This window comes from Vanacampus margaritifer, chromosome 8, assembly GCF_051991255.1.
Source record: "Vanacampus margaritifer isolate UIUO_Vmar chromosome 8, RoL_Vmar_1.0, whole genome shotgun sequence".
NCBI classification, from domain to species: Eukaryota; Metazoa; Chordata; class Actinopteri; order Syngnathiformes; family Syngnathidae; genus Vanacampus; species Vanacampus margaritifer.
Window position 1 is genome coordinate 19982677 of NC_135439.1, and position 14723 is coordinate 19997399.

Here is a 14723-nt window from a genome sequence, read left to right on the forward strand (position 1 = left end):
GACGGGCAGACTGCTAATCTGAAGGCGTATAGCTCCCCTAGAACATAAAAATGAAAAAATACACCACTGATGCCATGTCCATATAACGTAAAATCATCTTTAATACTTGTTTACTGCACCCGAGGTAATTAGAGGTTGATTTTCCGATAAAATATACCATGACATTACAGTGGAGCCCAATATATTGAAGAAATACTGTAGACCTAAACTGAAAGGGGAATTTTCAACACTGCGAGCACATGTGCACACAGACAGAAAATATGACGATAGATCATGTAGAGGCCTCACATGATTGGTCAAAGCTAATCTTCCCAAATAGTTTTCAAAGGGATTCCCAAGGATTTATCTTGAGGTTTGTTGTGCACCTATTGGCCTCTCCGACATTTCCTGAGCAAACCCTGCAGGCGACGCCGCAACCTATAAGCCTCTTTGCAGCCGTACGAACGCCAGGGCGAGACTGAGCCATGAGCTCAAGTGTCATTTGTGTACGTGACTTTACACATACGCCACAACTTTTACCACTCAGCTCAATAGGCTTTGCTGACAGACACAAAAGTGCACACAAAATCAGAAAGAAAAACGCTCTGCAGAGGATCCGATCTCTGCAGGCCGTGGCCCCACTCATCTTTTCTGATTTCAAGTTTGTTTGTTCTCTTCTCCGCAGAGACCCATCATTGATCCCTTGTTCTCAAAGAGGGCTCTCTGCTATCATACCTGCACTGTCATTACACCCCACCCCACCATTCCCATGTCTGGGGCTGAGACACCAGTTGTAGTTCATTCATATACACACATATGCACACAAATATGAATGGACAGTCGAAATTTTCAATAAAACAGAAATTGATGATAAAAAAAAGCTTGGGGGACATATGTAACCCATATCAAGCTGTAACAGATTAGTAACACTACATTACAAACATTCACCTTATAGCAGTGGTTCTTAGCCTGGGTTGGGTCGAACCCCAGGGGTTCAACAAAGATCAAGACACACACTCGACTCAAATGATTCATGTCGATACGTGACTCTTGGCCATCATTGGCTGTAGGTGATCACGCTACATTGCTTGGCCTAACTGTGCTGCAGGGAATTTGGTGTGCTCAGTAGTTGATTTGTGGTTGTTGTGATGGTGCAGCGTGTGATTTCTCTATTATTGTAACCTTCCTTCCAACTATGTCGAGCAAAAAAAGAAAGTGGTCGGACGAAAATGAACAATATTAATTCACATCTATAACGGAACATATGGTGTTCCACATGGTTCAAATCTGGGGCCTCTGCTGTTTTCATTGTATCTGCTGCCCTTGGGTTCCATTTTAAGAAAACAAGGGTGGTTGTTTGAAAGTGCTCTATAAATATAGCGTTGAGTTGAGTGATGGGAGTCAGCGTTCTAACTGTATGATTTGCAATGCAAGTCTAGTCCAGCACAACTAGCTATGGTATCTCGCAAAACTAAAGGAACACTTCCTTATGTTGCATGGAGATGGGGAATACAAGAACACTTTCTGAAGCCAAGGTTAAGAGAGACAGATTCAATGAAAATAATATTCTCCCTGTTCATTTTGTTCACCAGTAAGCCTTATACGAATGTCTTGATTTTGGGGATTATTATTTTTTTAAATCCCATTGTCATGGTCTGTGTTTTGGTTTTGTTTATGGCTCATGTTTTCCTTGTGTGTCTCCCTTTGTCAATGTCTCGTCAAGTTTTATCATGTCCTCCTGTTCTTGTCATCCCGGTCCCTGGTGTTACCCAATCAGCTCCCCAAGCCACATGTGTCTTGTCCAGGTGTCTCTCGTTGTCTTGTTACCATGTATATTTAGTTCCCTGCTTTCTTTCAGTTCTTGTTGAGTCATAGTCGTTGTCACACCCATGCCATGTCCTGTCGTCATTGTTCCTTGCTTAGCCGTGTTCCTGTTTGGTTTGTTGCTCCGACTTATGTTTTTGGACATTGTTGATTTTGTTATTTTTGCCAAGTACCTTGTTTGCCTTTTTCTTAATTAAATCCCCTTTTTGACTGCATCCTTGCCTGGCTGCTTTTGCTCCCTGCATTTGGGTCCTCAATCCCACGCCCCACTTCATTTTTCAATGAAGAAGGGTTCAGTGTAGTTCAATCAGTACCCCCAACAAGGTTATAAACCACTGCCTTATACGAACATTTCTTCCATACAAATACGTGTCAGTTATTTTTTGTTGTTATTATTATTATTATTGTTATTATTATCAACCGTATTATCCGTGTCGTACAGGCCCACATCAGACCTCGCTCTACTTTATGCTAACTTTCATTTCAGGTCACTGTGGTGTGGTGGCCTTTGAGCATCCCTGTGTAAATGTTAAATCTGCTATAAATAGCTGCAGATCTTCCCTTTAAGAATGTGCAGTTACCAGTGTTGCAGATTTGTTGTCGTTTCACTGTTAAAGCCGAATGGTCAAGTTGTGTGGCAGCATCTCTGTTTCCACGCTAGGCAGAAGGGGGAAGGTGGAGGTTACAGACACAAAGAAATTAAGTGGAAAGACAAAAAAGGTAGAGTTCAGACTTTGCACAATTTAAATTTCATATCGGAAGGCTCCACAAACATAGAGGGGAAAAGAAACATAATGGAACCTACTGCTCACGAACCACCTATCAGTGTCTTTTGCAACTATTGCTGCTTTTACAATCCTTGATCCTTTGTAATGCAAATTTATCACTCTTCTGAACACAAATTGTTTTTAGAAGAAAAACGCTTTATTTCCGTGACCCCAGCCAACTTGCCGGACTACTTTTGTCTTGATCAAAACCGGACCGGGACTCGGGTCATAGGACGTTGTCAGCAGTAAGTCAGTGCTGATTGCACACCACTTTTGGTAAGGATGCCAATCAGATTAATGTCCAAAAACCCGAACTATCGCTTTAAGGTGCCACTTAAAGTCCAAAGAGTGGGCTCTAAATAACCGCTAGTCAAAAAAAGAGCCAAAATTCCCAACACCATTCTCTGCAGGCCTAAAATCTATCAAAATCACTGACTAGCATTTATAACCTAAATTGCAATATTTGTTGGAAAATAAATTATATTAATTGATTATTTCAAACAGTCTATTTGGTTCCTTTGTACTGTTTTTTTTCTGGGCTCATGTAAGTGGATGATTTGTTTTATTATTTTTTGGCCAGTTAGATTCAAGCCTCTCAGTCCTGCCATGTCAATGTTATTTAGTATTATTCAGTTTAGTATTATTAAATTTCTGTAACTCGGACATAGTCATTGTATTAAGATGTGGATTAAGTTGGATAAATAGCCACTGAAGGCCCAGGGACCGAATACATGGTGCATCTTTTTTTGTTTTGTTTTTTTCTTCAGTAAATGTATACTTTAGCAACATCACTCACACCCCAAAAAAGAGCTCCGGCTTCATCGTAGCGACATCCCACCGCCACTTGGGATCTTCATAATCATTCCATTAATTACACAGTAGATGTTACACAACCACCACTTTATGCTACAACTGGTTCTTTTGTCCTGCATTCAGCGGTGCCAGTAATTTGAGACCCCAAAAGAAAAACATCCACACCACTTAAACTTGCTCCAAATACAAAAGGCTGTTTTCAGTTACCACAGTCATAGGTCCTTAGAATCATCAGCACTTTTTTCCCCTTTGATATGCTGATAATGTATTTTTTTATTAGTACATATTAGTATATATTATTAGTATAGTGGTTGCACAGTAGCAGATGTTGGGGCATTGAATTTTCCAGAAATGTAACATATTCTATGTGGCTTTCACATTGTGTCTAGCCAACCTTGAATACTAAGACTGCAAGACGAGCTTGCATTTATTTCACTTTGACTCAATGTTGTGCACAAAACAGCACAATGTCTCTTATAATCATTCCAAAATAAATATGACTGATCTAAAATAGAAACAAGTCCAGCATGGCATTTTTTGACCTCTAGAGCCACCCTGTGGTGGCTAATAGAACTTCAGCTGTGATGTGAATCCAAAAAATGCTCACAATCCATGTATCCGTTTTATCACCTATTCTCACAAGGGTGGCTGGTAAATTGGAGCATATCCCAGGTGATTTTGGATACGAGGAGGCGAGTCACCCTGAACTGGTCGCCAGCCAATTGCAGGGTACATATAGACAAACAACCATTCACAACCACATTGTCACCTAAGAACAATTTTGAGCCTAAAATTATTCCCCCAAAACGAGCATATGATTATATCTATTAAAAAGAAGCACCAAACACGCAGCCAATTATTTTTTAGGCTGAAATTACTTGTGTCTGAGGCTAATATTCACATCCAAAAAGCTTTCCACCTCAACCAATTAGAGAGAGAGAAAAAAAAACTCTCAAAAAAGCCGCAGTTGGTTTTGAGAGCAAGTCATCTTGTTCCACAGTGAGGGCGACTAAGGAGGGGGTGGGCACCCGTGACCTTCACAATACACAAGGCCTGCAATTAGTGGTGTCCCTGCCGTAAGCAGGCTGCCTCCTCTCGATCAAAAGGAAAACTAATACCATCACTCACTGCCCAGACTGCAGGCTGGTCGCATTTCGACTGCAAATAAAGGTCACCTTGCAAAACACAAGCGGCAGGAGTAAAGAAACCCAGAGACAATTAAGGAAATTGTCATAATTAAATATGAGGAAGAGGTGACTCCAGAGGTTGCTGCCAACAAGCCAAGGCTGTCCCTGCAGCCACCACAAATTCATTAAGATTCATCAATTAGCATTGTGCTTATTAATGTGCTGAACTTTTCCAAAGGCCAATAAACAGAAAATAGATTTAGTTTAGTATCAGTGGCAGTAACTAAAGCAATTATTTGACTGTGATGCATGTCGGCAGTGTTAATAACGAGCCCCCTAAAATCAGATGTGATAGCATTGTGAGATATTCTCAATCAGGAGCGACACTCATCCACTAAGGGGCGGACTGAAAAATGTCAGCAGCACTCCTGAAAGTGTTAGACGTCTCCAAGCACTTTCAGTAGATCAGATCACACCCACGCTGATATATTTGTGTTGACATCTCCTGACAGCTTAAGTGCCATTTGCATCTATACAGTAGACTCATTCATTCACTGGAGACGTGTTTGCATCCAAGCCCAAAAGGAGGCCTTGTCGAGATCAGTCATTTCCAACCAGTGCAACAAGTACAGCAGGTATGCCCTGGGAAATTATGCAATTTCACGCACTTGATTTAACATGGTGGACAAGTGCTTAGCGCATCCACATCACAGTTTTGAGGTTGGGGGTTCGAATCTGGCCTCTGGCCTTCCTGTGTGTCAAAACGTGCAATATGATGGTTCACCTTCACAGGACGCTAGACTTGAGCAACTACAGCCTCTGGTGTGTGCAAGAAGAAAGGCACTAAAGTCTTTGGAAGACTGGCAGATGCTTGGTCCGCTTCTGAAAATTACATAAAAATGTTTACAGTATTTTTCCAGGTATCAGTCTCACGGTAAGTGTAGTTTAGCGTGTTTGTGAATTTGGTAGATACACAATACGTTGCTGGCTGTTCCGCAACTTGCTGACAAAAAGTAGATTTGATTTTAGACCCGCATAAAACAAGTCTAAATGGTGGCACTAGTGGTTTAACACAATTTTGATGGATTTCATCTAGGTGCAGGCACAGATTCAGCGCTCTACGCAAGTGTGTGGTGGATGTAATTTTCAAATTCAGTATTTCATTTTGGTATTTCATTAATATTTCATTCAGAATATGACAACAGTGGGAGAAAATCCCTCTGAGTCATTAGTGAAATCAATTCATCGTACAAATTATTATCATTATAAAAATATTTTAATAATACCACCCTTATTGCGAGATAAAGATGCACTCGTCTCCAATTGCCCACTTTACACGCGCGGCCGACTGCATCATCCACAAGGAAAGATCTTGCAATTTTCCTGTATAAATGCATTACGTGCGCGCCAATCTCATCTTTTTGAACCCAGCGAGTTAATTTCTGCTTCCACAATGTCAACAACTGTGTGCGCTTCAACCGCCCTGATTTTAATGGGAATGAGGGAAGCCGCTTCGATTGGCCAGGAGTCAGCAGCATTCCATCCCACAACCGCACACAACAAAGCAAACGCAACACCTTACGCTAAATTCTGCCTGTACAAAGTCTAGGAAAATACTAAAAGAAAGAAAACTCCACCCATGTGCAGTTAGACTGCACTTTGCGCTAAACTTGCACTGGGCATGAAAATAGGGCCCAGTGTAGGGCCCTTGGCTCAATAAAGGTTGAGAAACAACAGTCTATCTTTCATTCTGTCAAGTGAGGAGGACAAAGAGATTAGCTCAGTCCCTTTCCATCAGGACCAGTCGGGATTGTTCAGCCTTGAGAAACATTTCAGGTCTTTGCACTGACAGTGTAATTAACCTCTTGCGGTATTTGTGAAATGGGCTCAGAGCGAGATCCGATGTGTACCTGTCGATCCCCGATGGTTGCGGTTGCCAGCGGCCACGGGGGCAACGCAGAGCATCGCCAAGGCAACGAGGTAGACCACCTGCAAAGGCCTAGCTGACCTCCCGCACAGCTTCATCCTGCGTAAAGGGATGAGGAAAAAGAGGTACAAGGACGGCATGGATGAAGAAGAGAGGAGGGGGAAAGGGCATGTCCAAGTTTACAACCGGAACATAGAAGGCAAAACATCACAGCAAATACAACATTGTTATAAAAAAAATGTGAGGGGTGTATCAGTGTAGGTCAAAGGTAAAAATGAAAAGGGCAAAGAAGCTAGTGTGTGTCCTTGTCCATAAAACAACAATGGCTGCTTTATCGTCTCAGCATTCTTTATGTCCAGTATGATTAGCACTTCCAATTTCCTTTTGGTAATAGCCGATTACGAGCCATGATGACGGTGATGATGAACAGGTTCACAATTTATGTATCATTTTATTAATTTATTTTTATTTATTACATATAAGGCATGCCATGTACATTTCAGTTGTATTATTTTAGGTATCAAATATGGTTGCTTGTGCAGTAAAGCGCGACAAGATGTATCTGGACAATCAATTGCAACATTTGTACTGGAAGGTTTAAGTATTACCCTACATATTTTTTTGCAAAACAATCAATTGCTTCACTCAATATACTAATCTAAATCATTAACTCTATCCCTTACTGTGCTGTTTTCTCTTTACCTGCTTACCTTTTTAATTGCTCTGTTACACAGCGTAGCCTCTCTTAAGAGCGCCAGGCCATGGCTGCATCCATTCACACTTTAGCTCGCCTCTTCTTTCACTCAAACAGAAGAAGCCCCTGGAATGAGCAAGCACAAAGACACCAGGTCAGAAAGGCCCCTCTGCCCTAAGGTTCCTCAGTAGGATCCAATGGCCTTGTATGAAAGCACACACATGCGTGCGCACACACACATGTTGGGTTTACAAGTCTAGTGGGGACATCTCATTGACATAATGTATTTCCTAGCCCCTTCACCCAACCCCAACCATAACAAATGATTGTCTACCCTCATTCCTTACCCTAACCTCAACCATAACCCAATTCAAACCTAAACTCTAAAACCAAGTTTTGACCCTCAAAAAGAGGTTTGGACTCATGGGGACCACCAAAATGTCCCCACAAGGACATGTGGTCCCCACAATGATGGTAATAACCCAGAAAATGTTCCCCCTGATTTGATATAAACCCGCACACGCACGCACGCACGCACGCGCACACACACACACACACACACACACACACACACACACACACACACAGGGGTAGATATATGAAGGTCTGGATTCTGTCAGATCCATTGTTTACAATGGTTCACCTACCCCCAGGCTCAATGTGATCCCCACTCTCGACATGATGAAGCTTGGACTCTCATACACACACATGTGCACATCCCCCCCGCACACACATCAAGTACTTACTGTACATACACAAACACATTGGTGGTGATGGACGTGTGTTGATATAAATCTTAAAAAATAGACTAGCTATCATTCAACGGGCCCCAAACCCGCAGATCATGATGATGAAACTCTCTCATCACTCATACACCTTTTGAGCATGTTGCACACACTACATACATTTGCACACATCTTGTTTGCAATTCAAACTGAGAGACAAGTAGTCAGCAGCAGAGCGTCTCCTAGTGAGTGGCACACTCAAGCAGGGTAAATTAGCATCCCACTTAGAAGTGTGTCAACACACCTCTCTTTACAAAGCTACTAACTCAGCAAACGGAATGAAAAGATTCACATTAATAACGAAATGTCTTCCCCTCTTTAAGCCTTCATTATTCATCATGCCACATTAAAATTCAACTCAGCTTGCTGCAAATGCTTGCGAATTTACGAGGAAGGTGTCATCTTCAACCGAACGTGAGCAGTCCACGTCGTGCTACTGACCCCTAGTGGTGATATAACGAACAGCATCAGAGACAGTGAGGTGGGGTTTTGTGATAGATAGATAGATAGATAGATAGATAGATAGATAGATAGATAGATAGATAGATAGATAGATAGATAGATAGATAGATAGATAGATAGATAGATAGATAGATAGATAGATAGATAGATAGATAGATAGATAGATAGATAGATAGGGCTTATTTTCTATAGCGCTTGCCCTCGTCAGTGTCAGCTGGATCCTATCTCATCTGGACAGTCAATCACAAGGCACCTACTGTATAAATAAACCATTCACACTCACGTTCTCTCCTAAAAGCAATTCAAAGTTTTCAATGAATCCAACATGCATGTTGTTTGGATGTGAGAGGAAGATAAAACTCACACAAGCACAGGGAGAGCATGCCAACTTTACACCGGAAGACCGGAGCTGAAATCTCAACTAATAAATCAGCAGACTAGGGTGACAACACAACCTGAAGGTAACAAGAACAGATGTGTGTGTGTGTAGAAAGTATACTTGTAGAAACTAACGGGTACAGAAATGTGACACAGCAGCAGCAGCACTGAGTGAATACCAAGTGTGACAGTGTTTCAATACTATATTGATGCGTGACACAGGTAGTGAGAGAGAGAAGATGAGTGGGAGAAATTGTGAAAGGTATGACAGCATCAAGCATAGAGAGAAGGAGGGAGAATGAGCAAGAGAAGGCAAGGCTGAAAGCATGTAAGGAAATAAGATGATAATAACAAGTACAATATAAAATACACTGTAACACATTTCTGTAAAATCTGAAGTAAAAAATCACAGCATTTTCTTGTTTTTTAATTTTACAGTATTTAGCTGTATACAGCAATGCATTATGGGTAAAAAATGAGTGCATTATGGGTAAAAACAAAGTACAGTAATTTGCTGTATAATTAGCGGTAAAATACTATATATTTTACAGCAACTATGTTTTGGCATGTATATATGTGGATTACAGGTAAATAATGTAAAGATTGTTTTGGCGGGTATCTCTACAGGAGAAGAAGCAAATAGTGGACCCTGTATTGTCACCGGAGCAAGGACAAGAGTAATAATTTAGCGCGAGGACAGTCTGCTTTGTCTTCACATCGCATTTCTCCGATAAACAGGCAACATTACAGCTAACATTCATTTATGCACTCTGCTGCAGAACGAGGATTGATTTTACAACAAGGGTGTCTGACGGGTTAGCACGTCCCCCTCACAGTGCTGAGGGCGTGAGATAGAGTTCGGGCGTCGGCCTTCCGGGGTGGAGTTTGCATGTTCTCGATCCCCGTGCCCGTGTGGGTTTTCTCCGAGTGCTCCGGTCTCCTCCCACATTCTAAAAAAAGACATGCATGCATGTGATTGTGGACGGTTATTCGTCTCTGTGTGCCCTGCAATTGGCCGGCAGCCCGTTCAGGGTGTATGCCCGCCTACTGCCCAAAGCCAGCTGGGATAGGCTCCGGTGACCCTTTTGAGGTATAAGCAGTTAAGAAAATGAATGGATGGATTTTACAACAACATACTTCCTGACTAATTCCTGTAAATTATGTATAATCCAAGAAATTGTTGTAAACTAGATTACAAGTGAATTGCTATAAAAGTAAATAAATACAGTAAGTAACTAATTTATATACAGTAAATACTTGTAAAAAATTTTAAACAGTAATGTACTGAGATTTTACAAGAATTAGCTGGCAACTTTTTTTGCCAGTTATTTCCTGTCAATTCTACAGTCAATTTGTTACAGTGTGCACATAGAGGAAAATGAATGGCTTCTTTTATATAGGGTGCCTTCTACTCTGCTTTTAGCAGAGGAGCTGTCACATTCATTGCAGGAAGCTGAAGCTTTGTCACGACTTTGAAATGTGCACTATGCACATGTTTCTGTGCTCTAGATTGGCAGCGTTGTGTATATTTGTTTGCAATTTACATATTGGCGCTCATACTGTATACGCTCCATTCCTGTACATTTTGTAGGAATATGCAAGATGCGTATGTTGCGTTGCTGAGTGATTAGGCATGCTGCATGGAAGCGCAGTAGCCCATTTCTTATTCTCTTTTTAAAGGCAGGGCCATGGTGTGCATTTTTATCAGGTTTGTTCTCTGATACTCATTAAAAGAGCGTGTGTGTGTGTGTGTGTTTGAACATAATTTGTTATGGTGGACCCAATCGTATTGTAGACTTTGGATTTGGTCTGGGCCAAGTAAGGTGCTAGTTCCTCAAATCTTTAATGTAAAAATTAATGTACAGTTAATCTCATAAAGGGGCAAAAATATTTTTCGGCTTGGTTAGGGGAAAGTTAAGTAAGAGCACTTATTCTACCACACACACGCGCACACCTACCAAAATAAAGTGAGCCACACTGGCAAACAATGGGACAACAACTCTTTACCAGCGTCTCAAGCTGTGACTTTAAAGGCGTGCAGTCATTACACACAAGTGCCAAGGGGGCTCATTGACATGCAATGAGACAATCCCACCCCAGCCACAAACATATCTGTGTGCCCTGCATCCAAACAGCATTATCTGCTGGCGCTCCGCGAGCACATCTGCAAAGTTACAAGGGCATTGCATTGCATGCGCACATGAAATCCCCAAATGAAACTTCGAGCCTCAGTGACCTATTCTGTCCCATCAGAAAGGTCTTCATCAAAAACAAAGCAGCATGAAATGACATGCATAATGGAGACGTGACTGGCGAGCTATTGGATGTTTTTTTTTTACAACATGGTTGCTTGGCCAATATTAAATATATTTGATCATGGATGGATGATGATGGTGATAAAGTATGTAAAAACACACAAAGAATTTGTCCTCACAGTCACAACCTGTTGGAGAAACACGAAAAATACCGACCTACACAGGGAGACAGAACGAGAAGCCTGGTGGTTCGCTAGTTCGCGCCCCAAGTTTCTTAAGTGAAAAAAGGAGACATTATTATTATTATTATCATTATTATCATTATTATCATTATTATTATTATTATTATTAACAACAACAACAATAATAATAACAGCACAATTTGTTCCTATATTGACTATGATCTCTAATGGGAAAACTCAATATACACTATGCTATACATTTTGTTCTTCCACGGCACACATAGAAACGGTCCAAACACAAGGCACTGAAAGGAGAAATGTTAGAGTGATGAGTTGAGTGTGGTAACCTTGTTCAACAGCACCACAAAAGTATTCCGGGTGCAGACTAGCATCTCTATTAACACCAGTAGTGGTAGTAGTATTTATTTATTTATTTATTTATTTACTTATTATGTCTATACTGCAGGATTCAAATTATGACCCTCTGGTTCCTAGGCCCTTGATTTTATGGATGAACCACTGCACCCCATATTGTACTGATGCCATAAGTTTCAGATGTCCAAAAGAACATAAACATGCTGAAACATAACTATCGCTTTCCAAAAATCGATTTCATTTGAACTACTACTGTCCTATCAGTGATATATTGCATCCATTTTTTATACTGCTTATTCTCATCAGGGTACTTAACCCCTTGGCGTTATTTGTCCATTTTTTGGCTTTTTGTTGGTTCTGACCAAGCCATTTCAAAATAATATAACGCCCAGGGGTTAAAGGGTGAGCCGGAGCCTATCCCAGGTGACTTTTGGAGAAGATCCTTCTTACTCACATTCACACTTATGGATACTTTAAAATCTTCAATTCCGCTAACATGTATATTTTGGGAATGCAATGCCAGAAAACATTGGAATCCCAGGTTGTAGCCCAAAAATGCCAGCAAGGTTGTTATTATGGGCTTTGTTTGCGCTCCACTATTTTGTGTACATCTGAGGGAAGTAATAACTCAGTGAGAACGACAACCGCACACGAGTGGTGCCAGTTTACCAATAGTCTGCAAATCAAGCAGACAAAGGGCATATCAGTGTAAAACAGTTGGAAAGATATTGAAAATGAAACTGTCAAGAGCACCAAGCCCAAAAGACTGATATGTGAAGCGGTTCGCATTTCTTCAGATAGTCATCTTCAGTTTGGGCTTGTAATACTAAGCCGTGAGGCCAAATACATTTGCTTGGGGGCAAAATGAAAACTGATGATAATAATAATTGTTATACTTTCTGATTTGACAAATGATTTCTGCAAAGATTCAGAGGGTTCAATGTACGCGGTTGCCATGCATAATAATGAATGAAATCCACTACAGAGCTCCGAATTTGTCAAATTCACCAAAATTGTGTCCCTGCGCGAATAGTTAGATGTGGTTCCAGCAGCTGAAAAGTTTAGTCTACTTTCAGATGCAAAATCGTAGTTTTTATGCTCGAGCACTGCTGCACTGTCAACAAATGCAGAGCCCATGGTGGTATTGACTGACATTTACCTACTACATTTATTTTACATTTTTTAGTGAAATGCGGATTAATTGATCAACAAGAATTCTGTACAAACTCAAATGTGTTAATGTGAACCACAACCTCAACATACGGACCATCCTCAGCTTACTACGAGTTTAGTGCCCACTGCGGTGAAGTAACCCAAATTTGTACATACAGTATAAGAATAAACTACTATAAAATTAAAAATAGTAATCTGAGAGACTTGTAATAACATCAAACCTGTTTACATGCCTCCATCTAGAGGCACACTACTACAATGGGTTTCCTCCAATAAAGCAACAAGTAATTAGCTAGAACAATCTCTGTGTGGTGAAACGGTCGAGTGGGGAGAGCAAGGGGAGGGAGATTTGCGAGATTCTGAATGCAGGAACATTACTTGGCTGTGCTATCGACTTTCAAGTCCAGAGAATGATCTTGGCACAAAGGTGCCATTACGACTCAGCTAAGCGGCCTCCACTTTCCATTCTTGTTGCGCAAGCTGTCATACTGATCAGGGCAGTGGGTGGGGCCAACGGGAAAGTGGCCCCGGGCATCCATCTGAGGGGTTATAATGTGCATCCACATCAACTGCCCCACCTCACTTCCACCCCTTGTTGACAATATTGTTCATGGTTACATGTTCATTGACTATCGTGTATTTACAGGTATATTGAAGGGTCAGCAAATCCAGGTGGGATTGAGGGACATCAGTTTCCCCTTAAACTATACTTAGAGTTTCAAATTAGGGTTTTAAACTAGGGTTATTGGCATGGTCTGAGTTTTTGGTTTGGTTTAGTTGGATTTTGTCATGTACTCTGTGTGTCTCCCTTTGTCAATGTCTCGTCAAGTTTTATCATGTTCACCTGTGCTTGTCATCCTCGTCCCTAGTGTCATCCAATCAGCTCCCTCAGCCACGTGTGTCTTGTCCAGGTGTCTCTCGTTGTCTCGTTAGTATGTGTATTTATATTTTTGCTTTCTTTCAGTCCTTGTGGGTTCATTGTCTGTTGTTACTGAGCGCATTACTGTTTGTGTTGAACCCCAAGTTGTTTGCCAAATTTAAGTAAGTTTTCACAGTGTTTGTTTGGAGTTTGACCATTGTTGTTTTGGACTTTGTTTTAGTATTTTTGTATGCCTTAGTACCTTGCCTTTTCTTTGAATTAAATCACTTTTTCTTTTCTTTTTTTTTTGCTGCATCCCTGCCTTGCTGCCCGCAAATTACGGTTTTAAAATATGGTTTGGGTTTCAAATGAGGGTTTTAAGATATGATTAGGATTTCAAATTAGTTGTATATACTGTGGTTAGGGTTTTCAAATTAGGTCTTAAATTAGACTTATGGTTTCAAATTAGGATTTTTAAACTACTGTTTGAGTTTCAAATTAAAGTTTTAAACTTGGGCTATGGTTTCGAATAAGTTTTTTTTTTTAAATCTAGATATGGGGTTTCAAATTAGCATTAGGGTAGGTTTCACAATAGGGTTTTAACCTTGGGTTAGGGTCTCGTTAGGGTTTCAAACTCAAGTTGTAGTTTCAATTTAGTGTTTTAAACTATGGTTAGTGTTTCATGTTATGGTTTTATACAAGGGTTAGGGTTTCAAAGTAGGCGTGGTGGGGCATTGCAGGGGATAGAGGCGTGTTGGTTTATCTAAAACACCACCCCACATTACCCCCCAGCCCCCACACCAAATTTCCCCCAAACTGAATTTTTTGGGCCATGTCCATTGTCAATCATTGACTGTCATCACCCAATCAGCAACTTATTTTTCTGAGGCATCAAAATCGACTGGTCGCCACGGACATCTGCTGTGCTTTCCATGCCTCTCAGGATCTCTTGACATCATCCAAATAACATATACAAACCATTTCTTTCAAACCAATTTAGAACGTTAGAATGACAATCCAATGGGTTTTTGACATGTTAATAAAGGGTCTTGTAGAATCTAGCTGAACTGCAACCTTAAGTGCCATAGAAAATGGATAGATGGAGTGTGCACCCACTTCTCTG

The 14723-nt window shown here is 40.9% G+C and overlaps 1 protein-coding gene across 3 annotated transcripts in view; it reads right to left on the bottom strand.

The window, feature by feature from the left end:
- The window catches only part of tafa4b (TAFA chemokine like family member 4b), a 44282-nt gene that overhangs the window by 18280 nt on the left and 11279 nt on the right, over nt 1-14723 (bottom strand). Inside the window, exons 1-3 of one of the 3 annotated variants that reach the window (XM_077573596.1) lie at nt 8305-8318; nt 7148-7257; nt 6421-6536 (exon numbers count right to left, since the gene is read on the bottom strand). In XM_077573596.1, coding sequence (XP_077429722.1) covers nt 6421-6535 — 115 coding nt within the window. In that variant the 5' untranslated portion in view covers nt 6536; nt 7148-7257; nt 8305-8318. Of the gene's footprint in view, nt 1-6420; nt 6537-7139; nt 7258-8304; nt 8319-14723 lie in introns of those variants that run through there. The other 2 variants (XM_077573594.1, XM_077573595.1) reach the window with 2 other exon arrangements.